Here is a 26,665-nt window from a genome sequence, read left to right on the forward strand (position 1 = left end):
GGGAAAGAGAAATCTTAAAGGGGAATTTTATCTTTTATTTTATATGAAAGGTTCGGGTCAAACAAGTTGAAACTTGAGAGCATGAAGTCCTGGTGCATGAAGAATCATATACTTGCTTTTGCTTTCCCACCAGCTGTACCTTCCCTTTCACCTCACCCTTCAAATGAAACCATATTCCAAGTACGCCCTAGGCCCAAAGTCATCAACTGCATGTGCACTGTAGCTGGTTTCTAGTTGCTGGACTTACACACTTAAAGGACGTACTCTGAGCAGTCACTTGCATTTAAATTGTGTATTAATGAGTCCACCCAATAGACAAGATTCTTTTGGGTCGGTTTTCCTGGAATCAGAAGAAAAACATTAAAAAAGGTAAAACAAAATCTAGCCAGGCAGTGGTGGCGCATGCCTTTAATCTCAGCACTAGGGAGACAGAGGCAGGTGGATCGCCGTGAGTTAGAGACCAGCCTGCTCTACAAAGTGAGTCCAGGACCCAAGGCTGCACAGAGAAACCCTGTCTCAAAAGAAGAAGGAGGAGGAGGAAGAGGAGGAGGAGAAGAAAACTAGGGCTGGAGAGATGGCTCAGTGGTGAGGGAATGTACTTCCAGGGGGCTGGGGTTTAATTCCTAGCATCCACATGGTGGTTCATAACCACCTGCAACTCCAGTTCTGTGGTAGTGTACACCTTTAATCCCAGCACTTGGGAGGCAGGTGGATCCATGAGTTCAAGGCCAGCCCGGTCTAGACAGCAAATTCCAGGATAGCCAGTTGTACAGAGAGATGCCCCATCTTAAAAAAAGGGTCAACCACTATCTTCCACTCAGGGGATGGGATCTGAGGAAGGGTATCACAGAGCCCAGGCTAGCTGTTCTTGTGAAGGGCCCAGGTTCAATTCCCAGCACCCACATGTGACTCCAGTTCCAGAAGATCTGACACCCTCTTTTGAGTTGCATGGGCACCAGGCATGCATGTAGCACACAGACATACATGGAAACAGAACACCCAGACACATTTACAAACTTTAAAAGGCAAGCTATTTGGCAAGATTGATCAACAAGTAAAGACCTGACCAACTGGGTTCCATCTCCAGAACCCGTGTGGTAGGAGACAACTGATTCCTACGTAAGTCAGTGACTCTTACAGGTGTCCACAAAGTACATACAAAATAAGAAAACAAATGCAAAGTGAGAAGAGCTGTGAAGGGGGAGGGGGGTCACACGGCCTTGCAGCAAAGATGGCGCCCAACACATCCTAGGTTAGCACAAGCTGTGCTCAAATGTATCTCTTTATAGAAGAGAAGCATTTCTGTTGGAAACGGGGGCCTCGTGAAAGAATTCGTAATTTGGGGATAAGGTGTGAAACTCAGCTGAAGGGTTAGCGTGCACAAAGCTCCAGGTTTGATTTCCCAAGGACCATTTCTCAGCTACATAGCCAGTTTGAGGCCAGTTCCACTCCCCTTTTTGATATTATAATGCTAAAATGCAATCAGAAAAAATATGCTCAAAACTAAGTAACTGGCTTTCTTGAAAAGAGAAAGGTCATAGACATAAATGTAGCATGTGTGGTAACACCATGTATATTATGAGAAAACCCAGTACATGCAACTCTGAATTTACGATCTGATTATAAAAGCCTGGACCATGTGCTTTGTAATTTTCTATACAACTGCCAGCTTCCTATTGGTCATTACTACCTACTGCTTTTCCTAGACTATGTCCAGATTCAAAATAGTCACAAAGAAGTCAAAGATAAATTTGGAAGATAAAGGATCAAACTACATCAAGAGATAACATAATTTCTCCAAATGACACCTACATTATCTTGAAATAAATACTAAAGATCCATGGTATAGAAGCCTGATAGCATTTATAAAACAGAAAATTCTAAACTATATCATAAAATAAATAAACAAGCCGGCTGTGGTGGCGCACACCTTTAACACCAGCACTTGGGAGGCAGAGGCTGTCCACCAAAAAACAAAAACAAAAACAAAAAAAGAAAAAAAATAAACTATATCACAATCTACTTTTTGTTGTTGTTTTTGTTTTTTGTTTTTGTGAGACAAGGTTCCTCTGTGTAGCCTTGGGTGTCCTGGACTCGCTTTGTAGACCAGGCTGGCCCTGAACTCAGAGATCCACCTGCCTCTCACAATTACTTTTTAAATGCTCTAATTATTTGGTACATAATGTGTATCTTGCCTTATCTAGAAACTATTTGATAAAAAGCATGTCAAAGTGTTTATAAAGATTGTTTTGGTATAGAGCTTTATGTAAGTGGCTTCTATCTCTATTTCCTCAACTGTATCTTTTATTACTGGAAACCAAGGAGAGGGGAGGAGAGGGAGGAAGGAGAAAAGAGCACTGTTGGAGCTTGGCCTCATGTGTTCTGATGCTAATGACTGCTTGCTGTCTCTGTCATGTTTAACCAATAAAAGGCCATTACACCTGGGCAGGGCAAATGGGATAGCTGTGGCTAAGGTTCCCGGGTTTGAACAGACTGAGAGACTTGGGAGGAGCGATCCAGGAGAGACTGGGGACTGGTGGTGGGGAGGGGGAGGGGTGGGGGAAAGTGAGATGGGAGGAGAGGAGGGGAGGGGAGAGGTTGTGCCATCCGGGGTCAGGCGGAGGAGAAGTACATGGCTGGCCAGGATTGAGACTTGGTCCAGATGATAATTAGCAAGTATTTGGGATTATGGATGGGAGGAAGCTTGATAGAAATTATTAGAAACAGATGGCATGGGATTGGGTAGGGATTCCATACCTGCCCCACTATGGGAAGTAGTTTAGGGGATTACTATCTGCCCTGCCCCAGGTTAGCTAAGGCTATTTTAAATATAACAGGTGTCTGCGTCTTGACTGATTGCTAGCGGGTTAGAAAATACTGCTTTAATAATAATTATAGGCCTAATGATAAACATTACTATAACACCAAAAAAAAAAAAAAAAGTAAGGAAGGAAAAAAGAAAGAAAACTAAACTAAGAAACCCCTAACAAATTAGGGCTGATATGCTGAAAAGATTCCGGCACAGCAACAATCATAACTTTAGGGTATTTTTAGGAGACACGCCAAACACAAGCATGGATATTTCACATAACATAATACTCTTTTCTTTTCAGATTACTGTTTACCCCCGAACTGCTGCAGAATACATTTTTAAAAGGATTCCTTTTAAACATAAACATAAAACAAGCAGCAGGACACTATAGGAACAGTGGCCGGTCACTTTAACATAACAACGGTGACACTGATGACTGTCTTAGAGCAACTTTAAGTTCTGTGACATGTCTACACCTGTGGAGAGTCCCTGGCAACTACACACAGCATGCCGTGTGCCTTCCCCTAAGAGCACAGTTATCAGGACAGGAGCACAGAGACATGACAGAAAAAGTACCAGGGAAACAGTTGGGCTGCGTCTGTCCTCGCCGCTGACTGGTCCTTTTAGTTTTCTTTGACCTCGGTCAACTTAAGCTCTTCTATGCTTCGTCACCCACCTGTTACTGAATTAGCATGGGTATAAGAGTGAAATGTGTGAAGAGACAAAAGAAGAGGCAGGACAGATCCCACCTCCGCAACAATTACCCGCAACTGTACATCCCAGGCTCCTCTATGGAACGGATACAACCGAGTGAAAAACTCAAGGATAGCTCTCCATCGGTCAAGTCGAACTCATTTTAATTCCATCTCTAGTGTAAAAACAGTATCTACTCCAACAAGGAGAGTATATTTCCTGTCTACAACAGTAGAATTGGCAGCAGTCTTTACTCCTGAAAAGGCCAGAGGGTAGGGACACGTTTTCCAGTGGCTCCTGCTCTCTGCTGCCCGTTCATGGACACCAGCTTCTTCACAGGAAACCCAGGGCACAGCATAGTCACTCCCTAACGGGACACAGCTGTGGCTCACTCCCTCGGCTTTCCCTTCTGATCATCATTAGGCGCACAGCAAAGAGGTCAGTAAGTACATAATCTGAAGAGAGAGCTCCGAGAACACAATGCTACATTAAATTCTTATTATTTAGATAGTAAGGTGGAAGTCATTCAACTTTCAGGCTATTTGGGAGGGCTAAAGTTACTCCTAAGAATGTGGTAGCCTTTGCTCAGTGACCATCACCACCTTGTTTGTGTCTTCAGAAATGCTTACTATGCTACTATATTCTACTTCCTAGAAGAAGTAAATCCAGGGACAGTCCATCTTATCTTACACACAACATTTACTAGTTTACCAAGCATGACAGAAACGGGGTAAAAGAGTGTGTGTGTGTGTGTGTGTGTGTGTGTGTGTGTGTGTGTGTGTGTGTGTGTGTGTGTGTGTGTGTGTGTGTGTGTATAATTAGACAAGAACAACTGATGTTAATTTCCACAATCTGCTTTTTCTGTGAGCAGTGCCTGATTCTTTTTTAAATAAACAAATTTTAGTTCAATGTTAAAGAAAAACAATCTAATGTGGGGTTAATTACAAAATAAACAAGATTATGATTTTATAACAAATCTTTCCAGTGTTTGCTGAAACTGCATTACAAAATGCTTCTTCACACAGAAACTCAGAATAACTCTTATAAGGTGAAATGCAGATTTCTATATTCATTCCTGACAAGCATGACCAAGAAGACATGGCTGCAAGGGATGCAGGAGTGCGCCTCAGGAGGGCAAGGTGCCATTCACACCCTCTATACACAGCCTTGGTCAGCGGCTCCTATCCGGGACCCTCTTCTCAGGCCTGTGAACCACCTTATGGGAAGCCCGACAGAAAACTGGTGCACGTGTGAAACATGGCAGGCTCCACTCAAACGCTTCTCGGGTAACTGCTCTAAAACAAGATTGGCAGAGGGAACGGTGTTCAATAACAATAACAGTAATAAAAAGGCAAATGCTGCTTTTCAATCACTAAGACTGAGAGGCAAAAAAAAAAAAAAAAAGAAAGAAAAAAGAAAGTGACAATAGTAATAATTCAAGTAAAGTATGTGAAAATTTAAACACCCCACTTTCATGTTAAGACAAAGCGAAGGAGGGTGATGATCATTACAACAGAGTCAAAAAGCCTAGCTATTATCACCAACGGTTAATTCACTTTACAGTCATCAATAAGACAATTGTATATACTTTTGCACCTGGCGCTTGTAAAAGCAGATAAAATATTTAATATGTAATTTACAATGTATTTTATCAGCTCAGCATACAGGATGTTTATAGATTATATCAAAGTAGTAGACAGTTAGGGGCCTGTGCAAACCCTGCAAAAATAGAACTTCAGGTATCTGCTAATCAAAAAACAAAAACAAAACAGTATGCTGTTTAGAAGTGATACAATTCAAACTACCACAAAATACAAAGGACTGCAAAAATGTATACCATTCCAACATCATATATAAGTTATTAAATAAAGATCTGATTTAAAAGAATATAAATGAAGCCTTTAAGTAGGTCTTTTCTACATGCATATTATTCCTCATTAAAGAAAAAAGATGTGTAGAAAGGCCATTGGTAATTGCTTTGTTAACATTTGTAGAAAATGCCCATTCTCTGGTCACAAACTCCACTAAGTTTAGCACTTAAGGTCTCTGCAGTGTTATAAACGTAATTGAAAATACTGTTAATTCTCTAACTCCATTGGTAAAATGATGTGACTTGGAATATGGCAGTCTTCAAGGTCAGGGCAATGATCCACAGTTCTGCTCTGTTCTGAGCTTCAGAGGCATGAGCAGTTACCCAGAAGAACAGCAGCCTCCACTGCCGCTCTGAGCTTGAGGTTCGTCGTCAATGATCTGCACGCCTCGCCTCGCAGCCCCACCTTGACTGGAGCCATTGCCTTTTGCCCTCTCATCCACTTGCGCTGTTTCTATCATTCCTGAAAGAAGGAAGCAAACGTGAGCGGACTCACAGCCCTCGGAGTCTTTCTGCGACCTCAACATTCTGCTGGGACAGCCAACTTTCCATCAGCGGTCTCTCAAGGGCACAGAATGAACACCAGGTCAACTCAAGAAAAACAGTTTTAAAAAATAGAACTTAGGCCAGGTGTGGTGGTGCACACCTTTAATGCCAGCACTCGGGAGGCAGAGGCAGGCGAATCACTGTGAGTTTGAGGCCAGCCTGGTCTACAAAGTGAGTACAGGACAGCCAAGGCTAACACAGAGAAACCCTGTCTCAAAATACAACAACAACAACAAAAGAACTTAGAAAGTGTGACACCCACATTCATTATAATGGCCACTGCTCTTTGTAATAGTAATAGAGGAAAACAGTTGTTTTATGTTTGAATAGACACACTGTGTGCACTAAGTATAATCCACGAGATTTTCCAAAGATATCAGAAATAGGTTAAAGTTCAAGTTATTCCTAGCATTAAGAGGGTTACACTTAGGGCACAGGACTTAGGAAAACGGGATTTGAGGGGCGAGAGAGACGGCTCAGTGTTAATGGTGCCCAGCACTCTTACAGGAGACCCAACATCCACCTCCAAAGTCAACAACTGTCCTGGCCTCCTCCCAGCACCTTCACTCATGTGCACATCCCCACCCATATCCTTACACAAACATGTGTAATTAAAAATAACTTAAGTATTACATGAAAGCAAATGCGAGCCGGGCGTGGTGGCGCACGCCTTTAGTTCCAGCACTCAGGAGGCAGAGGCAAGCAGATTGCTGTGAGTTCGAGGCCAGCCTGATCTATAAAGTGCATTCAGGACAGCCAGGGCTACACAGAGAGACCCTGTTTCAGGGGGAAATTTTAAAGCAAATGGCATTTGAAAGAATAAAAAGAACTTAAAGGGTGGAGAGATGGCTCAGCAAGGAGTGCTTGTTCCAAAAGCACGATGACTGGCGTCTGGAGTCCAGCATTCATGGAAAGAGGGCATCATCCCAATAGAGGCCTATTGGCTTTGAAGGGGACGGAGACTGAGGATGGCTCAGGCCAAAAAAATGCAGCTTCAAGTTCAGAGAGACTCCTAACTCCAAGGAAAAGGGTAGAAATGATAGGGAAGACTACATCTCTTTTGGCCTCCCTGTGTGTGCACACAATTAAATCTTTAAAAAAAAAAACCATATATGTATATGTAAAAGAGACAAATATACTTCTGTATGGTGCGTAGTGTAAACTACATGAGCTGGGTGTAGTGGTACACTAATTTAACTCCAGCACTCAGGAGACAGGGCAGGTGGGTTTCTGTAAGTCCCAGGACAGCCAGAGCTACATGGTGAGACATAACACAATAACACGCAACCCACATGGACCATGACGTCAACAGCGGGACACTGGCAGCAGGTGCCTGTGACCTCATTACTTGGGAGGTGGAGGCAGGAGGATCGAGGTCAAAGACAGACTCAGCTACATACAGAGTTTAAGGCTAATCTGAGCTAAGTGGGATTTTCTCCCTCAGAGGAAGAGGAGATTTTTGTGATCCCCCCGCCCCAACACACACACACTGCCTCCACCACCCTTTCTTCCTTTTTTTGACTTCTAAAAAATTAATTTATTCATATCCCATCCTTGTATCCTCCCTCCCTCCTACATTCACCCTACTCCCCTCCCCTATGTCTGTGACTGAGGGGGACTTCCTCCCCCTCTATATGATCACAGGGTATCAAGTCTCTTCTTGATAGCCTGTTTCCTTCCTCTGAGTGCCACTGGGCATCCCCATCAAGGGGACATGGTCAAATATGGGGCACCAGAGTTCATGTGAAAGTCAGTTCCCGCTCTCCACTCAACTGTGCTGAATGTCCTGTCCATTGGCTAGATCTGGGTAGGAGTTACAAGTTTACTGCATGTACTGTCCTTGGTTGGTGCCATAGTTTGAGCAGAACCCCTGGGCCCATATCCACCTGTCATAATGTTGTTCTTATAGGTTTCTAGGACCCTCTGGATCCTTCTATTTCCTCATTCTCCCATACTTCTCTCACCTAGAATTCCAATAGGAAGTCCCCACATATATCCCAATCTCCTTCTAAGTGAAGACTTTCATGGGACATCCCTTTTGGGCTAGTGTCCAATTATAAGTGAGTATATACCATTTGAGTCTTTCTGCTTCTGGGTTAACTCATTATCATCCTTTCTAGTTCCATCCATTTGTCCACAAATTTCGGGAATTCCTTGTTTTTAATAGCTGAGTAGTATTCCATGGTGAAAATGTACCACAGTTTCTTTATCCATTCTTCAACTGAGGGACACTTAGGCTGTTTCCATGATCTGGCTATTATGAATAAGGCTGCTATGAACGTGGTTGAGCATATGTCCTTGTTGTGAGCTGGAGCATCTTCTGGGTATATTCCAAGGAGTGGAATAGCTGGGTCTTGAGGAAGCCCTATTCCCAGTTTTCTGCGATAGCGCCATATAGATTTTCAAAGCGGTTGTACAAGTTTGCATTCCCACCAGCAATGGAGTGTTCCTCTTTCTCCACATCCTCGCCAGCATGTGGTGTCACTTGAATTTTTGATCTTAGCCATTCTGATGGGTGTAAGATGGAATCTCAGAGTTGTTTTGATTTGCATTTCCTTGATGACTAAAGATGTTGAGCATTTCTTTAAGTTTCTCAGTCATTCAATATTCCTCTGCTGAGAATTCTGTTTAGTTCTGAGCCCCATTTCCCAATTGGGTTATTTGGTTTGGTGATGTTTAATTTCTTGAGTTTTTTATATATTTTGGATATTAGACCTTTGTCAGATGCAGGGTTGGTGAAGATCTTATCCCAGTCTGCAGGCTATCACTTTGTTCTGTTGACAGTGTTTCCTGCCTTACAGAAGCTTCTCAGCCTCATGAGGTCCCATTTATTAATTGTTGACCTTAAGGCCTGGGCTGTTGGTGTTCTGTTCAGGAAGTTGTCTGCTGGTTCTTCCCCACCTTTTCTTCTAACCAATTTAGTGTCTCTGGTTTTATGTTTAGGTCTTTAATCCACTTGGACTTGAGTTTTGTGCGTGGTGACAAATATGGGTCTAATTGCATTTTTTTTTTTAACATATAGACATCCAGTTAAACCAGCACCATTTGTTGAAGATGCTATCCTTTTCCCATTGAATAGATTTGGCTTCTTTGTCAAAAATCAAGTGACCATATGTGTGTGGATTCATTTTTGGGTCTTTGATTTACTGCTGTGCCAGTACCATGCTGTTTTAATTACTGTTGCTCTATAGTACAGCTTGAGATCAGGTATGGAGATTCCTCTGGAGGATCTTTTATTGTACAGGATTGTTTTAGCTATTCTGGGTTTTTTTGGTTTTCCCTATGAAGTTGAGAATTGACCTTTCAATGTCTTTTAAAAATTGTGTAGGTATTTTGATAGGGATTGCATTGCTTTGGTAAGACGGCCATTTTTACTATGTTAATTCTCCCAATCCACGAACAAGGGAGATCTTTCCATCTTCTGATGTCATCTTCAGTCTCTTTCTTTAGAGATTTGAAACTTTTTTCAAACAAGTCCTTCACCTGCTTGGTTAGAGTAACTCCTAGATATTTTATATTGCTTGAGGCTACGTGATGGTGTAGTTTTCCACGATTGTCCTTTGCTTACAGGAAGGCTACTGACTTCTTTGAGTTAATTTTATAGCCAGCCAATTTGCTGAAGGTGTTTATCAACTATAGGAGTTCTCTGATGGAATTTTGGGGGTCGCTTATGTACACTATCATATCATCTGCAAATAGGGATAATTTGACTTCCTCCTTTCCCATTTGGATCCCCTTGATTTCCTTTTGTTGTCTTATTGCTCTGGCTAGAACTTCCAGTACTATATTAAAGAGATATGGAGAGAGTGGGCAGCCTTGCCTGGTCCCTGATTTTAGAGGAATTTTCTTGAGTATCTCCCTGTTTAATTTGATTTGGGCTATTGGTTTGCTGTATATAGCCTTTATTATGTTGAGTATGTGCCTTGTATCCCTGATCTCTCCAAAACTTTAAACATGAATGGATGTTGGATTTTTTTGTTTGTTTGTTTTTGTTTTTCCTTTTTGAGACAGGGTTTCTCTGTGTAGCCTTGGCTGTCCTAGACTCGCTTTGTAGACCAGGCTGTCCTTGAACTCACAGTGATCCGCCTGCCTCCGCTGGGATTAAAGGTGTGTGCCACCACGCCTGGCTGGGTGTTGGATTTTATCAAATGCTTTTTCTGCATCTAAAGAGATGATATATGGTTTTTTACTTTCAGTTTGTTTATAGGGTGGATTACATTGATGGATTTCCATATATAAAACCATCCCTGCATGCCTGGAATGAAGCCAACCTGGTCGTGGTGAATGATATCTTTAATGTGTTCTTGTATTTGTTTTGTGAATATTTTATTGAGCATTTTTGCATCAATGTTCATAAGAGAAATTGATCTGAAATTCTCTTTCTTTGTTGGGTCTTTGTGAGGTTTATGTGGGTCAATGTGACTGTGGCCTCATAGAATGAATTTGGTAATGTTCCATCCATTTCTATCTTTTGGAGTAGCTTGAAGAGTATTGGTATTAGCTCACCCTTGAAGGTCTGGTAGAATTCTGAACTGAAACCATCTGGTCCTGGGCATTGTTTTTTTTTTTTTTTTTGGTTGGGAGACTATCAATGATTGCTTCTATTTCTATAGGGGAAATGGGACTATTTAGCTTGTTTATCTGTTCTTGACTGAATTTTGGCAAGTGGAATTGATCACGAAAATCGTCCATTTCCCTTAGATTTTCAAATTTTGTGGCATATATGCCCTTGAAGTAAGATCTTATGATTCTTTGTATTTCTTTAGTGTCTGTTGTTATGTCTCCGTTTTCCTTTCCTTTCTTTTCAAGATAATGTTTCTCTGCATAGCCTTAGCTGTCCTGGACTTGCTTTGTAGACCAGGCTGGCCTCGAACTCACAGAGATCCACCTGCTTCTGCCTCCTGAGTGCTGGGATTAAAGGCGTGTACCACCATGCCAGGCCCCAGAGAGGGAGTCTTTAAAACAGTAAGAATTCAGTCTGTGTTCAGGGCACAGCTCAAGCTGGGGTGTGCCAGACACTGTAATAAGATGAAATAATGATTCTGTTTCTCCTTATTTATTCAGCCTTCTAAAGTTCTCCATTTCTGGGTATGCTTTAGAATGTATGAAGCTGATTTACACTGGACGTGGTGACACACACCTTTAATCCCAGCACTTGGGAGGCAGAAGCATGTAGATCACTGTGAGTTCGAGGCCAGCCTGGTCTACAAAGTGAATCCAGGACAGCCAAGGCCACACAGAGAGACCCTGTCTCAAAAAAACAAAACAAAACAAAACAAAACAAAAACAAAAAACAAGAAATTGATTTACATTAGTACTTGTACGTTACAGGATTTTTAAGTGAGTATATGGAGAATACTCTAAATACTTCTAAGGCATGAGACTAATCACACTGGTTAGTACCTGACACAACTTTGTGTTTGAAGTGTGATTGGAGAACTGTAAGCACAACACTGGGTGCTTGTAGAAATGTGAGCTTCAGGCTATAGCAGCCCTATGTCCCAGTGTGGGGCAGAGCCTCTCATGGCTGTAGCGAGCACTGGTTCTAGACCTGGCGGTCCCACCACCATCACATGTAGGTCTTCTACAGCACAGACCCTGCTGCCTGCAGACACTCTGATTCAGTGGGTGTAGGACTGCCCCGAGCTCTCAAGTAATGCTAATGTTAATTACTAGGAGGCCCCATTCTTCTAAAGGAATTATGAATGACTTCAGAGTCTCAAGGTAAAATCTACTCCAAAGTTCATGTACATATTTTTTTTCCTAGACAGCAAAACCAGTTTCACTAAATTCCCAATAGAATGAGGTCCATAAGTTTAAAGGCTGCTACTTGACAATCACTCGCTATTATTCCATAGACTAGCAGTCTCCTAAATATAACCAAGGTATTGGCAACAGGAGAAATGAACTTCAGGCTATATTTGTTAAGAAACCTGATTTTTTTTTCTCTTTAGAAAACCTTTTAACATGAGATTCTTAGATTTATTTACTATTTATATAGTATTTGGCCTGCATGTGAGCTAGCAGGCCAGAAAAGGGAACCTGGTCTCATTATAGACAGTTATGAGCCACTATGTGGTTGTTGAGAATTGAACTCTAGACCTTTGAAGGAACAGCCAGTGCTCTTAACCTCTGAGCCAGCTCTCCAGCTCTTAACATGAGATTTTTTAAACATGTAAAAATAAAAAAAGAAACCTAACAAAACCCCATCCCCTCATTTTACCCACATTCTACATGTCTTTACCATAATTTTGAATCAAGTCCCAGATACATTTTATTCATAGATTATTTTAATAAGCATCTCTGAAAGAGATGCTTTAAAATTTTTTTTAATTGGTTCTTTGTAAATTTCATATCATGCACCCCAGTCTCGCTCACCTCCCCCTCCCCTGTACTGCCGTCTACAGATGTAAAAAAAAATTCAATGATATGCAGACCAGGCTAACCTCAAACTCAGAGACCCTCCTGCCTCAGCCTTTTACTGCTTGGATTAAAGTGTGTGGCACTACCCTGGCTAGAAGCTCAGTAAGAGTTTTTTAAAGCTATCTTTAACTGTCCTAATGTGAATATACATACTTTTACAAAGGTCAAGAAAGAGCTCCTCAATCCCTTTGTTTTGTTTAGCGGAAGTATGATAATGTTTTGCTCCCACAGACTCTGCATACCTAAAAAAGAAAAAAAATCAGTCATTGATATACTTAAAATAGCAATTTTAGTGATTAAATTTACCTTTACTGGCTTACTAACTTATCCAATTTTAGTTAGATTACGACTATTTAGCTGTTTAGTTTCTCTATATATTGAATCAAATTCAGAAAGAAAAAAAAGGTAGGATTTGAAATTTTTATACACTCAAATACTTTAAACATCTTTGTGATCCCTGCCATTCAATCCTGTTAGCTTTCTCTCACATTATTCTTTCATTTTTAGTGAAATCAAGAGAAATCGCAAGTGGAATATCTTGATATCTTAGTCTTGCTAGCTGTCCGCCACTTTGAAGTGGAAACTCGCTTCCTGAGAACGAGACTTCAGCCCTCCCCGTGCGCATGAAGTGCACATGGGTGTGAGCTAACCATCGAGGCACAAAGTGAGGGGCTGGCCTGGGGGGGGGGGGCCTCCCCATGAGCGTGAGGTGCACATGGGTGTGAGCTAACCATCGAGGCACAAAGTGAGGGGCTGGCCTTGGGGGGGGGGGTGGCGCGACAGGAACAGGGAAGCGTGGCACTTACGATTCTGCTTCTTGAACGGAAACATGTCTCTCCTTTTCCAAGTCTATTTTATTACCTAGTGTGACAAAAGTGAACACTAATCTTAATATTGTTTTTTTAAAAATAAAATTAGACAATTGTAAATATATAAGTGTAACTAATTATTTTAAAAAATAGCAGTAATCCCCATCAGAGTTCTAAATGTCTTAATCACAAAGATATGAGGGCTGTTCACAGTCAAGGCCTCTGTCTCAGCCTCCTACAAACAAGCCAATGTAAACACTTGAACTTCCAGCCTGTCAGAGCAAAGAAATATCTCTTCCAAAGAGAATTCTTTGATATAAGTCACAACAGGGACTAGAAAGCATGGTGATTTTTTTATTAACATATATATACATAGTTTTAAAAAGAAAAAAGAAAAAGTCTCTATTCCTCAATCAACTTAAAACCAATCAATAATTAACTACAATTAAGTATAATACAGAATACTTGCATCCTAGGCCCTAAAAGGGAACTCTTTTCTTTATAACATGAAGTTAAAGTAAAAATTTTAGTGTATGACTTTTTAAATAGTCCTCTACCACAGAGAGACTAAAAGTATATTAATTAGAAAACAATTTTGGTGATATTTTAGAAATATATATATGTATATATGTATATATATGTCATATAGATTTAAAATTAAAATTGTGTAGTTTTCCTTAAACAATGGAGATAAGTCAAGATTTTGCTAAGAAACAAGCAGAACCAAAATTAAGATGCTGCAAAGAACAAAACAACAAAATCAAACCAGACCCCTTATTGAGTACTGGACTGGGTTAAGATAAATTGGCTAGACTCGGGGTAAAGGTCAAAGAAACAACAAACAGGTACGAATAGGGGGTGGGTAATAACTAAGGAGGCACACTTTAAACAAGTAGTTTCACTTCTTCCGTTTTTACCTTCTAGACAGAATAAAATAAACCGTACAGAGTAATAAACAAAGCACATGATCAGGATGAAATGTTTATCATGGAGAATACAAGGCTCAACATCCATACTGAAGAGCTCAAATAATCTGAGAGTGAGCTGATGGAAGCTGAAACAAGTCAGCAAGGAACTCTGCTCTCTGAACAGATCCACTCAGCTTTGAGTACTATATTAATTTCACTTTCTACATGATATTCTTTCCATAAAAATTTAACACAATAAATATTAGAGTCAATACACTAGACAGTAATCAAAGAGAACGCAAGCTGCTTTATCCTGCAAACACTAGAAACACCCCCTGGTGTCAGGTGGGTTACAGTAACCATGGGGACTGAGCCCTTATGAACAGGCTGCTCAGTAAGATCAGAGTGAAATCACAAGAGAGCCAAAGCAATTGATGTGCAAGCTGCCTCACAGAACATAGGACACAATAAGGCAACATGGTCCTTCCAAAATGCTGAACTTCTGAATTAAAGATACTAAATTAGGTATAACTGGTACAGATTGTCAAAGTTTACTAGTCCAGGACAGCCAGGGCTACACACAGAAATCTTGTCTCAAAAAACCAAAAATAATTTTTTACCTTCAGTTATTTACTACCGTAGTCTCTCTAAACATGGTAGGCCCCACATATTACACAAAGCCACACAAATCTCATTAATAACTAACTACAACTTTGGCCTCAAACACCTATGTTATCTAATACCCTAGTGTTTGTCGCAAATATCTCTGCTGAACAAATTCCTTGTATCTAAAGTAAAAAAGGAACAAATTATTTTTTCTTCTCTTCCCTCAGACTAATATTTTGGTATGAGACTACACAGTTACCAATCTAATGGTAACAAGATGTAAGAACAGAAAATTCCAGTTATAAGTAAGTCCCTAGGACTAAAAGCAGTATTTTCACACACACACATCACTCCATTGCTTCAGTTCCCCTGTACAAGCACCGTCTTTTGTCCTCCACTACACTATCCTGGCTTCAGGGCTGGAGAGGTGGCTCAGTGGTGAAGAGCACTTGCTGTTCTTCCAGAGTGCCCAGGGGCAACGCCTGGCAGCCACGTGGTGGCCACAGCCACCTGTAACTCCAGTTCTAGGGGATCCACGTCATTCACGGGTGCCAGGCACGCACGTGGTGCACAGACACACATGAGATATTTAGGCATACATGCAGGCAAAACACCCATACACATATATTTTTTTTTAATAAAAAATTTTAAACAAAGGTCTGTGCCACCATGCCTGCCTGGCCTTGTCTCTTTAAAAAGCAAGCAAGCAAGCAAGGGAAAAACAACAACTACAAAAAAAAACTATTCTAGTTTTCCAAGCTTGGTCTTATCAGCCACAAAGAAAGGGAGGAGTCAGCATCGTCTGTCAGCTGCTCGACACCGGGTATGCAGGATGCCCGCCCCCTCCACCTGCCCCCTAATGCCAAGGGCTGTGCTTTCCTGTAAAACCTTAGGGCTATAAGAACGCTGACATAGTGTCTACCGAGTACACTTTCCCCATTCAGTAAATGTCAAGTTAGAGAAACAATGTAAAGACGAAGGGACCCAAAGAGAAAGCCTGACAGTCTGAGATTGGTCTTAGCGGTCTTTTACTTTGTCACCCCAGACCATGACCTGTCTGTATACTTGAAGTCCAGCTGTTCTCGGTTTAAGAAATCTCGCATGAAGTGACTGCATAAGAGCACTGCTGTTCTTAGAGCAGTTCTCACACTCTTCCTTCTTCTTTCTTTTTTTTAAAGCTAAACTTCCTGGTGAAAAGGCAAAGGCTGAGGGAGGCCTGGGGCCCTCACTGCCTCCCAGGGTAGCCTTGGAAATATAGGGCTTGAGTCTGCCGGGAAAACTAACCCCAGTCTAAAGCAGTAAAACTAAATGGTCATAATTCTTCCTTCCTACCATATCTCTTTTTAAAAGAATGACTTGTTTGTCTTAGGAAACAAACATGTACTGATACTTACCAACTATACACAAACAGATTTCATTTCCCAACATTTTCCGTAATTCTTTGACCCAGTTTTTTACCTGTGTACACAAAAGAGCAAACATGACAACAAATCCTAGTGGAAGTAGTCCCTCAACATCTAAACCTACAGGTATATAAAAACACACCTCTCGTTACAGATTTTTATAAAGTTTTCATACATCCAAGCAAAGCTATCTGCCAGAACAAAACTTTGTCAAGCCCAGTCCCTGGCACTGGGACGCCTGTAACAGAGTCGTTTTGGAATAGGACACTATGACCATGGTCTGTTTGATCAAGCCCTAACTGATTCCTAGTAGACACTTCTATGTTATAAACTTAAGGAGAAAAATTAAGAAATGTACATGGCAAAATACATTTTCCCTACTTAGTATCTGGCAAAAGCTTTAGGTTGGCACTATTGACAGTGTGGCTGACACACCCTTTGTCATGAGGTCACACGTGTGTAATATGTGACATTTTAAGGGAATCTCTGGCCCTTATCAACCCCATGGTGCCAGCTAAAGATGTCTCCACATTTTCATCGTTCCATGGTGAGAACCTCTGATACAGGACAATTCCAGTAACAAGGACTGTCCACTAAGGAAGACGCTTAGCTCTGGACACAGTTGGATATAAACTGGAATTAACAATACTAGTCTTAAATATTACAATAATGGAATCACAATCAACCAGCATGATAAAGGAAAACCAGAACACCTGCTTTCAATTCTTACAGTGAAATTTAATCTATACACAATCAAGTCTCACAAAGCATATATACTCATCTTTAAAAATACACATTTCTGGGGGCTGGAGAGATGGCTCAGTGGTTAAGGGCACCGCCTGCTCTTCCAGAGGTCCTGAGTTCAATTCCAAGCAACCACATGGTGGCTCACAACCATCTATAATGTGATCTGATGCCCTCTTCTGGCCTGAAGGTGTACATACAGGCAGAGCACTGTATACATAATAATAATTAAATATTTTTTTTAAAAAAACACACATCTGGCCGGGTGGTGGTGGCACATGCTTTTAATCCCAGCACTTGGGAGGCAGACGCAGGTGCTGTGAGTTCGAGGCCAGCCTGCTCTACAAAGCGAGATCCAGTCCAGGCAAGGCTACACAGAGAGACCTTGTCTCGAAAAACAAAAACAAAACACCATCTACTAATCCGTGTCTTTTTGTTGTCGTCGTTTTTACATTTATGTATTTGTACTTCATATGTACTGCATGTACATCCGTGTGAGGTGTACTTGGTGTGTACTGCATGTACATCCGTGTGAGGTATACTTGGTGTGTACTGCATATACATCCGTGTGAGGTGTACTTGGTGTGTACTGCATGTACATCCGTGTGAGGTGTACTTGGTGTGTACTGCATGTACATCCGTGTGAGGTGTACTTGGTGTGTACTGCATATACATCCGTGTGAGGTGTACTTGGTGTGTACTGCATGTACATCTGTGTGAGGTGTACTTGGTGTGTACTGCATGTACATCCATGTGAGGTGTACTTGGTGTGTACTGCATGTACATCCGTGTGAGGACATCAGATCCCCTGGAACTAGAACGAGGAACAGGTGTGAGCTGCCCGACGGGTGCTGGGAACTGAACCCGTGTCCTCTTGAAGAACAGCCAGTGCTCTTAATGGCAGAGCCATCTCTCCAGCCCACAATACATGTCTTAACATTTTTTAGCATCCCCAATCAGATCATTCTCCATGGGTTTCCTCATCTTCAGCCTCATGCATTCGAGATGAGGTCAAGCTGGTCTCCTCCTTCTACCAGGTGAAATTCTGGCTGGTCCTATAACCTGTTTGATCACGTTACACGGCAGAGGGACATCTGTGACCTCTGCGGACTCAAGGTTAACAAGGCTGGTGGATTCTACTTTTACAGGAAGCTAATGGTCATATAAAAAGCTTAGACTACCGTGCGAAATGAAGCAAGAACATATAGGCAAAGGACCAGCGGAAGCGGGGCCATCTGGAGAAGGACCAGCCCTTTGGGCCTTCCAGCCTCCGTCAAATTCCCACTACAGCACAGCTCTGAGGGACTCTAATGTCACAACAGAGAGTGCAGGATCTGCTGGCAAGCCACAGAGCCACGAGAGGTGATGAGGCATTGTGCTTAGTCAGCATGCTAAGCTTGGGGCTACGTTCAGTGTCAGTAACTGACCACTTTTCAACCTAAAAGACTCAACTTGTTCTTAACCAATTAAACAGTTAAGCCACTGCTTTTTATGCAAAAAGCTAAGAAATGGTAGATAGCATCAAACAGCAGCCTCAAAATAACTCAAAAAAATAAAATAAAATCAGCAAGCTATTGTTATATTTAACTCCCAGGGATATTTTCACAAATCATTAATAATCGAAAACAGAATTTATATATTTCTATTTGCTTCAGTACAATTGACAAGTGTGGGGGATGAAGTGGGGGGGGGAGAAGAAAAACAGAAACAAAACTAAACTACAAGTCATTTCAATAAGCATTAGCTTGTAACTCAATACAAGGAAAGCCTCTGACTTGCAAATTACCCCCTTACACATTCCTGACCCAAGAAAGGTCACATAAGAAACTCATCATGATTATGGGAAATTCACAGGTGATCTAGTTTTGGTCCCAAAATAAGCTTTACAATTCTACATTTGAGCTGGGCGGTGTTGGTGCATGCCTCTAATCCCAGCAATTGGGAGGCAGAAGCAGGAGAATCGCTGTGAGTTCAAGGCCAGCCTGGTCTACAAACTAAGTCTAGGACAGCCAAGGCTACACAGAGAAACTCTGTCTCAAAAAACAAACAAACAAACAAACAAACAAACAAACAAATCCTACATTTGGCCAAGGATGGTGACTGATGCCTTTAATCAGTTCTTAGGAGGGAGAGGCAGGTATATCTCTGAAAGAGCCCAACCAGGCCTACATAGTGAGACTCTGCCTTGAGGAGAAATATTGTACATTTATAGTATAAATCTGAAGAGAGGCTAAAAGAATAATTTTTAAAAATCAACCTTGTCTTTCTAAAGCTTATTGCTCCCGGGGGTGTCCTTGACTTCAGTATGCTCTTACTTTTTCCCCTTCTTGAGGACAAGAGCCCATGCAAAGATGCACCAAGTTTTAGGTGCCCAGGACAATGGAATCTAGTGCATGTAGTTTTTATTTAAAGGTAAAAACCAAAGTCTCTAAATTTTTCTGAAGCTTAACTTTAATTACTTCCCTTTTTCTAATATTTGAGAAAGCCATAATAAACCAATAGTACTGCAATATGAACTAAATAGTTTGATAAATAATGGCCACCACTTGCGCTCAAACTGTATGCTTTACTACTTATAAACCAGTCACTGGTGAAAGCAGACACATCAATGGGAGGCCGTAAATAAATGAATACATAGATCTTCATGGCCCTTCTCATCAAGCCATCTGCCCAAGGTGAACAGTTACCTTCTGAAAAGAATCTTCATCTGTTACATCATACACTAAAATGGCTCCATTCGAATCTCGGTAGTAAATTGGACCCAAAGCATGGAATCTCTCTTGACCTGCTGTATCCTAATAAAGAGCAAATGCTTATTAGATCAAAAGAAAAAAGCATATGGCTGCTACAGAGACAAGCCCAAAAACAGTATCAAAAGAAACAAAACAAGTTACAGGTATTTAAGCATCGTCTGCCGGGCGTGGTGGCGCACGCCTTTAATCCCAGCACTTGGGAGGCAGAGGCAGGCGGATCACTGTGAGTTCGAGGCCAGCCTGGTCTACAAAGTGAGTTCAGGACAGCCAAGGCCACACAGAGAAACCCCGTCTCAAAAAACCAAAAAAAAAGCATCGTCTGATGCTTTACTGTATGCACGATGATCCTTCCTCCAGCTCCTGCTCCTTGGCAATCACCCATCCCCACTGCAAGACCACTTCAGCGCTCCATGGCTAAAGCAGGCAGGAACAGACCCTGGCCTAAACTGAGGATCCTCGGAATGCAGAAGAGACAGAAGGGGGCACACCTCAGGACCATTGGCTAACACATGCTTACGCTCCATTAGCTATTCCTGGTCCATGCAGGAAGGGATGGCAGGCAGTCTGCCCCACCCACCCTGTCCCTTCTACAACTGAGAAACTCTTAACAGCAATATTTAGATATAAAGCCATGCTCCAAAGAGATTTCTTAACTGAATTTTAGGAACTTTTAAATTAAGGAAATGGTTTTGGTAAATTAATACATTTAGTTTTTAAAAACAAATCTGAAATGCAAATTCTTATTCTTCAAGTGAGTTAGTTATTAGAGTATTTCTGAAGCCAGGCAGTGGCGTGCACCTTTAATCCCAGTACTCAAGAGGCAGAGGCAGGCGGATCTGAGTTCAAAGCCAGCCTGGTCTACATAGCAAGTTCCAGAACAGCCATAGCTATACAGAGAGACCCTATCTCAAAACAAACAAAGAAAAGATTTCTGAATACTTACCCATATAGCAAGGTTTACTCTTTTTCCACCAATATTTAACTTCTTTGTTAAGAAAGATGCCTAAAATAAAAGAAATACATGTTAAACAATGTTTTGCATAAAATAATGTTCTTCATTCTAACCATTCAAGAATAAATGAATCTTAATCCCAGCACTTGGGAGGCAGAGGCAGGCGGATCGCTGTGAGTTCGAGACCAGCCTGGTCTACAAAGTGAGTCCAGGACAGCCAAGGCTACACAGAAAAACTCTGTCTCAAAAAACCAAAAAAAAAAAAAAGAATAAATGAATCATCTCAGCATCAAACTTAGGTTGTCTGAAAGAAAAAGCAATCAGTGAATTTTTCATTTATGGCCAACTATTATTTTCACTAAAGAAAAAAATATTCACACTGTGAGAAAACGCGAATTTGTTCTACAAACACAAGTTGTCAAAACTATAAAAGGGTACCTATAAGAAGAGCTGAGGACGTAGCTTGGTGGTAGACAAACAGCAAGAAACACTGGGAGACGGCTCAATGGGTCAAGCATTTCTCGTGTAAATGTGAGGACCTAGCATAATGACCTGAATTCTTGTTCCCAGAACCCACTTGCACAAGCAGTGGCATACATGTCTACAATCAAGCCACACCTAAGGTAAGATGGGGATTCAAAACAGGAAGATCCTAGCCTCCCTGGACACCAACTCCAGAGGAAGTGGAAGCCAAGGATGCTATCTGAATGGTTCCTCTAACTCCCACATACATTGTGCTACACACACATGCGTGCACACAATAGACACAAACACACATTCTAAAATAATGTGAGACTGTGTGCCCTAGCCCACCTAGAAGTCACCTTGTGGACCAGCATGACATTTAACTCACAGTGATCCTCCTGCCTCTGCCTCCCAAATGCTGGAACTTAAGGCATGCATGTGCCACCATACCCAGACATGCACACACATTTTGAAAAATAATAAAACACACCAAGATAATAGCGCTTGCTTTTTCTAATTCCTTTTTCCCTTTCTAAAAATGGAACAAATTTTTCCCTAGAGCATTTAATTTAATATAATCTTCCTTATTCACTGATGAAGAGGAATATCTAGAAGACTCCTGAGATGCCTCACATTGCCTGTAACTCACTTGTTTAACATGTAACTCTGTCACAGAAAACAAAGGACATGGCCCCAAGCTTTCAACAAGAACTTATAGTCTACAGCTATAGTCTACATGAGTAAAGAGAACACAGTTTTTTGTTACACTGAGGATCTTGTCAAGTACACCTAAAAGGGGAGTGCTGAGAAAGCAAGTTCAGGCCTTGCCTGGATGAGGTAAAAGGCAGCTTCAGGAGGAAGGTAAGGAGCGATCCCTCCATTAGGAGGAAGGTAAGGAGCGATCCCTCCATTAGGAGCAGCTAGAGTTTTTCCTAACCATAAACAAAGCCACTGAAGCCTAAACCACACCACGCCCAGGAGAACTCCAGTTGTCACACTTAATGCCAAAGTGAGACTGCATAACTAAGCTAAGCCTAAATCAAAAGATCCTAGATCGTGGCTCAGCAAATAATAGTGTTTACCATTAAGCCTGCCACCCTGAGTTCAATCCCCAAGACCCACATGTACTCCCAGCACTTGGGAGGCACAGGCAGAGGCAGGTGGATCTCTGAGTTCAAGGCCAGCCTGGTCTACAAAGCGAGTCCAGTACAACCAAGACCACATAGAGAAACCTTGTCTCGAAAAACCAGAAAAGTCCTATGAAGAGGCTGGAGAGATGGCTTGGTGGCTAAGAGCACTTTGCTCTGATGGAGGTATGGGGTCCAATTCCCAGAAGCCACAACCACCTATGACTCCCATTCTGAGGCGCCAGTGGCCTCTTCTGACCTCCATGCACACCAGGCATGCACGTGAAACACAGATGTACATGTAAGGAGAACACCCACATACATAAAGTAAATCTTAGCAAGTTAAAAAAAAAAAAGATCCTATGAGCATGAACTTTATTTTCTTCTAAAACAGGGCCTCCAGTATTTATTCCAGGATGGCCTTAAACTCACCATGTAGCCAAGGACAACCTTCAACTACTCCTGATCCTCCGGCCTCAATCTCCCATGTGCTGACATGACATGTATGCAACAATCACCCTGGCTTATACAGTGCTAATTATCAAACCTTGGGCTTCAAGCAAGCCAGACATGCACTCTGCCAAATGAATCACATTCTAACCCTCTTGTAGGCCTTAATAAAACCTGTTCCACTGGTTCCAGCACTCAGGAGGCAGAGGCAGGAGAAACCTGTCTCAAAAGCCCAATAAAAATAAATAAATTAAATAAAACCTGTTTCAAAAATACCAGATCCTCCCCCCCCTCACACACACACACACAGGTCAGGTATCTGTCAAAAATTACAAACTGCTTTCTGAATATTCATAAAATGCATGAACATACAACTCTATCAAAAGGCTGGCCAGGGGCATTTACACAACTATTCCACTAAATCATTTGCCTTCTCTCACTCCTGAGTGTAAGCAGCTCCTTCTCTAGGGGAACATCTACTCACCCTAAGCAGCACTGTAAGAAAGAGGACTGAGGGTGTGAAGCAGTTAAGCACGGGAACACGTTTACCTTGTGAGAGAATGACCATGGGATTGGAGGTCGGACTAAGGACAGGAGCAGACTGGAAAACAGAACTCCTACAGAGTTAAAGACCAAACCAAGCAGAGCCAAGGCAAGGATGACAGAGCACAGACTCAGGCAAAACAGGTAGTGCGGCTAGTTTCTGGCAAGGACAAGAAATGTGGATTTCAAGTGTGCTGTGGCACACGGAGGAAAATCAGAACCAAGAACAGCCTGGCTGAGGCGCCCACAGAGAGGATAAAGGGCAGAGGTGTGATAAACACAGGAACAGCTGCCTCTAGGGGCCAAGCTATATTACTGAGTATGGCTTAAGTGAAATAGATCATACTGAAAAGGACTGTAGGGCATGGGGGCACATGCCTTTAATCCCAGCACTCGAGAGGCGGAGGCAGAGGCAGGTGGATCTCTGTGAGTCTAGGACAGCCAAGGCTACAGAGACTCCCTGTCTCAAAAAACCATAAATAAGTAAATGAATGAATGAACAAATGTGTGCACCACCACGCCCAGCCTAAGAAAGTGATTTTTAATTTGAAACTCGGCTTTGCTCCTTATATCTATACAATTTACCTGAATTCAATCTTTCCCAATATGGTTTAAATATCAATGCCTTGAAGAAGAAATGCAATCTCTGAATCCTAGCCAAATTCTGAGATTCTTTTTCAAATATCTAAAACTAAGTTAACTGATCTCCCCAGCAAACTTTGCTTTCCAACTTCAAGATTTTGACCACATTCTTCAAGTCACCAAAGCTGAATCCCCGAACTCCCAGCCCAGTGTGTGCGTGTGTGCGTGTGTGCGTGTGTGCTCACGTTTAAAGACAAGGTCTTACTATACTCCACAGGTTGGCTTGATTAGACTCCCCAGAGGCCATGACTACAGGCTCACCACTGTGCCCAGCTATCTCTAAGGTTTACAATCTTAGAATTATCTTCTTCCCTGCCAGCCAATATCCCTCCCAGAAAACCTTTGTAGGTCTTGTGTTCACATTTTCTGAGGGTTCTATGGTACCCTGGCCTCACAGCAAGTCCGCTGGTCTCTCTTATCGTCTGACCATGCCCTGAATGCAAAGTTCTCTTCTCTGTGCCCCCTACACTCTTCACATGTAATAACTGAATTTCTCTATTCTACACTTGTAAGGAATAAAAGATGATGTCTTGCACCATAACTTATCTTCTCAGGATATAAGTTTACTAGCTAGATTACGTTTGTTTCATTCAGTCTTTCTAGATTAAAATAAATAGATAAAACTTAATAAGCTTTCCAAATATTAACATTTAATTCTCAAAACACCGTGTGAGTCAGAAATAATCACTACCCAAATATTTTAGGCATGGAAATTGAGACTCAAGGGGACTGTTGTGCCCTAGATCACACAAGTCCCAGAGCAAGAGCTATAGTCCAGGTAGTCTAAGAACAGATTACAACCACAAGACTTCAAACTTGCTCGACTGACATCCGAGCCAACGCTGCTCTAATATGGGGCTGGAGGGAGGCAGAGAACGTCCACTCTCAACAGTCAGGCAGCAGTGTAGAGAAACACCTCCAGGAAAATTGGAGAAGATACAACAGAGTTTATGTAAGAAGTGTGCTCCTAGAGGTTTCATTATAAACCAAACTTTACATTTACTTTTACTGTGTGTACACGATGTATGGGCACACATGCCATGGCCTGAGTATCTTTATATGATACTGAGACAAGGCCTCCTACCTTTCCTTGGGTTGCCAGGCTTGTGTAATAAGTGCCTTTAGCTGCCGAGTCACCTGGCTGACCCATGGACTAAATTATCACAATTCAAATACAGGACCTACTTGTAAAGCATGTTACCAAAGTCATCTTTTCCTTTCCAGTTAGGCCCCATTTGTGCAGCGGTTCTTTCTGTACTATAACTCATTTCAATTTACCACATTTTAAACTTTCAGTATTTTGTAAGTATTATTTAAGAGCAAACACTGTTTTTAAAATACAATTGTAGGGCTGGAGAGATGGCTCAGAGGTTAAGAGCACTGACTGCTCTTCACAGGTCCTGAGTTCAATTCCCAGCAACCACATGGTGGTTCACAACCATCTGTAATGTGATCCAGATTCTGGCCTGCAGGTGTACATACAAATAGAGTATTCATATACATAAAATAAATAAATTAATTAATTAATTTAAAAAATACAGTTGTAGGTTTAATGTGACATCAGAATAGCAGCAAATAACCAAAGTCTTGACAGGTCTATAAAACTATATGCTTAATTGGGCCAGATTAGTTAAACGTCCTTTATAGTTGTAAAATCCTGGGGTACCTATTTCTTAACTCTGTTACATGGTAGCAAAGGCGAGAGGACACAGTCATGGACTTAAGAATCCTGCTCATGCTGAGAACAAGTGCAACATTCCCAGGGGGCTGTGCCTCCCCGCCAGCTCCTCAAGACATCCCGAGCACCACCCGCAGGAACAGGAGTAGAGTACCCAACGGTAGTAACTCACAAGGTTCTAGGCCTGAGGGTGGGGCTTATAGACTGTGTCAAGCTCCGTGCTTGCAGCATCCCTTTGAGGTGGGTAATGAGCCCTGTTTTACAGTTATAAATTTAAGATTTATAGAAATAGTGACTCAGCCAAGGCCAGATAATTAGGATGGGTGCGGCAGTGGGTGGGATCCTGCCTGACTCCATCACGCCTGTCCCATTGCACAAAGCTGTCTAGCCAAAACCACACAGGCTTGTTGTCACCCTGGCAAGTCTCCACTTGGACAGTAAGTATTCCTGGACACCAACTCACCTCCCTAAACCTTCTGAGAGTAGAAAAACGTAGCAAAGACCAAAGCAATGGCATGTTTTCCACCCTCTTCCTCTGTATCCCATGTGTCTTCTAATCTCAACTATTTCATCTTCCAAACTTTAGAGGTATCAAAAATTAGCGATCTCATTAGTTCAGGTTGTTACTTTTACCTGTGCCTATTACCGCTACCCAAAACCTAGTGGATGAAGAAAACAAACAAACAAACAAACAACCCATGAACTGTAGGGGGTAAATGACAAGAACAAATAAAATGCCAAACGAGATTCTTTCCTAACTTGTTGGTCAATGCTCACGTTCTTTACTGTGTCTACAAGCTTCTTTCTATCCTCCACTAAGCATAAACCGTCTGTTGAAAGCACGGTGCTGAATTAAGAGCAAATATGACCATTTCTATTTGCTGACTAGGCTATAAACTGAACTTACCACATTGTTTTGTATCCATAATACTGCTGTAGACCTCAGGATAAACTATTATCGCTCCCAAACTTAAGATTGGACAGAATTCAAATATGCAATTTATATAATTACCCTTCCATAGCAAGAGAATAAAAATTATCTATCAGAGTCAGACATGGTAACTCATGTCTGTAATCCCAGTACCCAGGGAGGCAGAGGCAGGCGGATCACTGTGAGTTGAGGCTAGCCTGATCTACAGAGTGAGTCTGGGACAGACAGGACTGCACAGAGAAACCCTGTTTCGAAGAAAAAAAGAAAAGGAACTATGAGAAAAGTGACCGTTGTTCTTCACTATTTTTAC

The 26,665-nt window shown here is 41.8% G+C and overlaps 1 protein-coding gene and 1 long non-coding RNA gene across 2 annotated transcripts in view; one reads left to right on the top strand and one right to left on the bottom strand.

Moving 5' to 3' along the window:
- The first annotated feature begins 1,421 nt into the window (after nucleotides 1–1,421).
- On the top strand, nucleotides 1,422–5,274 carry LOC311604929. Its single transcript, XR_014781746.1, has 2 exons — nucleotides 1,422–4,271; nucleotides 4,328–5,274. It is a non-coding gene; the product is annotated as an uncharacterized lncRNA (long non-coding RNA).
- RAB21 (RAB21, member RAS oncogene family) overlaps nucleotides 3,653–26,665 on the bottom strand; it is a 32,083-nt gene continuing 9,070 nt past the window's right edge. The window contains exons 2-7 of the mRNA XM_084795161.1: nucleotides 20,511–20,570; nucleotides 19,502–19,609; nucleotides 16,062–16,125; nucleotides 13,151–13,205; nucleotides 12,498–12,586; nucleotides 3,653–5,838 (exon numbers count right to left, since the gene is read on the bottom strand). Coding sequence (XP_084651287.1) covers nucleotides 5,696–5,838; nucleotides 12,498–12,586; nucleotides 13,151–13,205; nucleotides 16,062–16,125; nucleotides 19,502–19,609; nucleotides 20,511–20,570 — 519 coding nt within the window. The 3' untranslated portion in view covers nucleotides 3,653–5,695. The remainder of the gene's footprint in view (nucleotides 5,839–12,497; nucleotides 12,587–13,150; nucleotides 13,206–16,061; nucleotides 16,126–19,501; nucleotides 19,610–20,510; nucleotides 20,571–26,665) is intronic.

The sequence above is a fragment of the Acomys minous genome (genome assembly GCF_964271855.1).
Source record: "Acomys minous genome assembly, chromosome: 9".
Classification (NCBI taxonomy): domain Eukaryota; kingdom Metazoa; phylum Chordata; class Mammalia; order Rodentia; family Muridae; genus Acomys; species Acomys minous.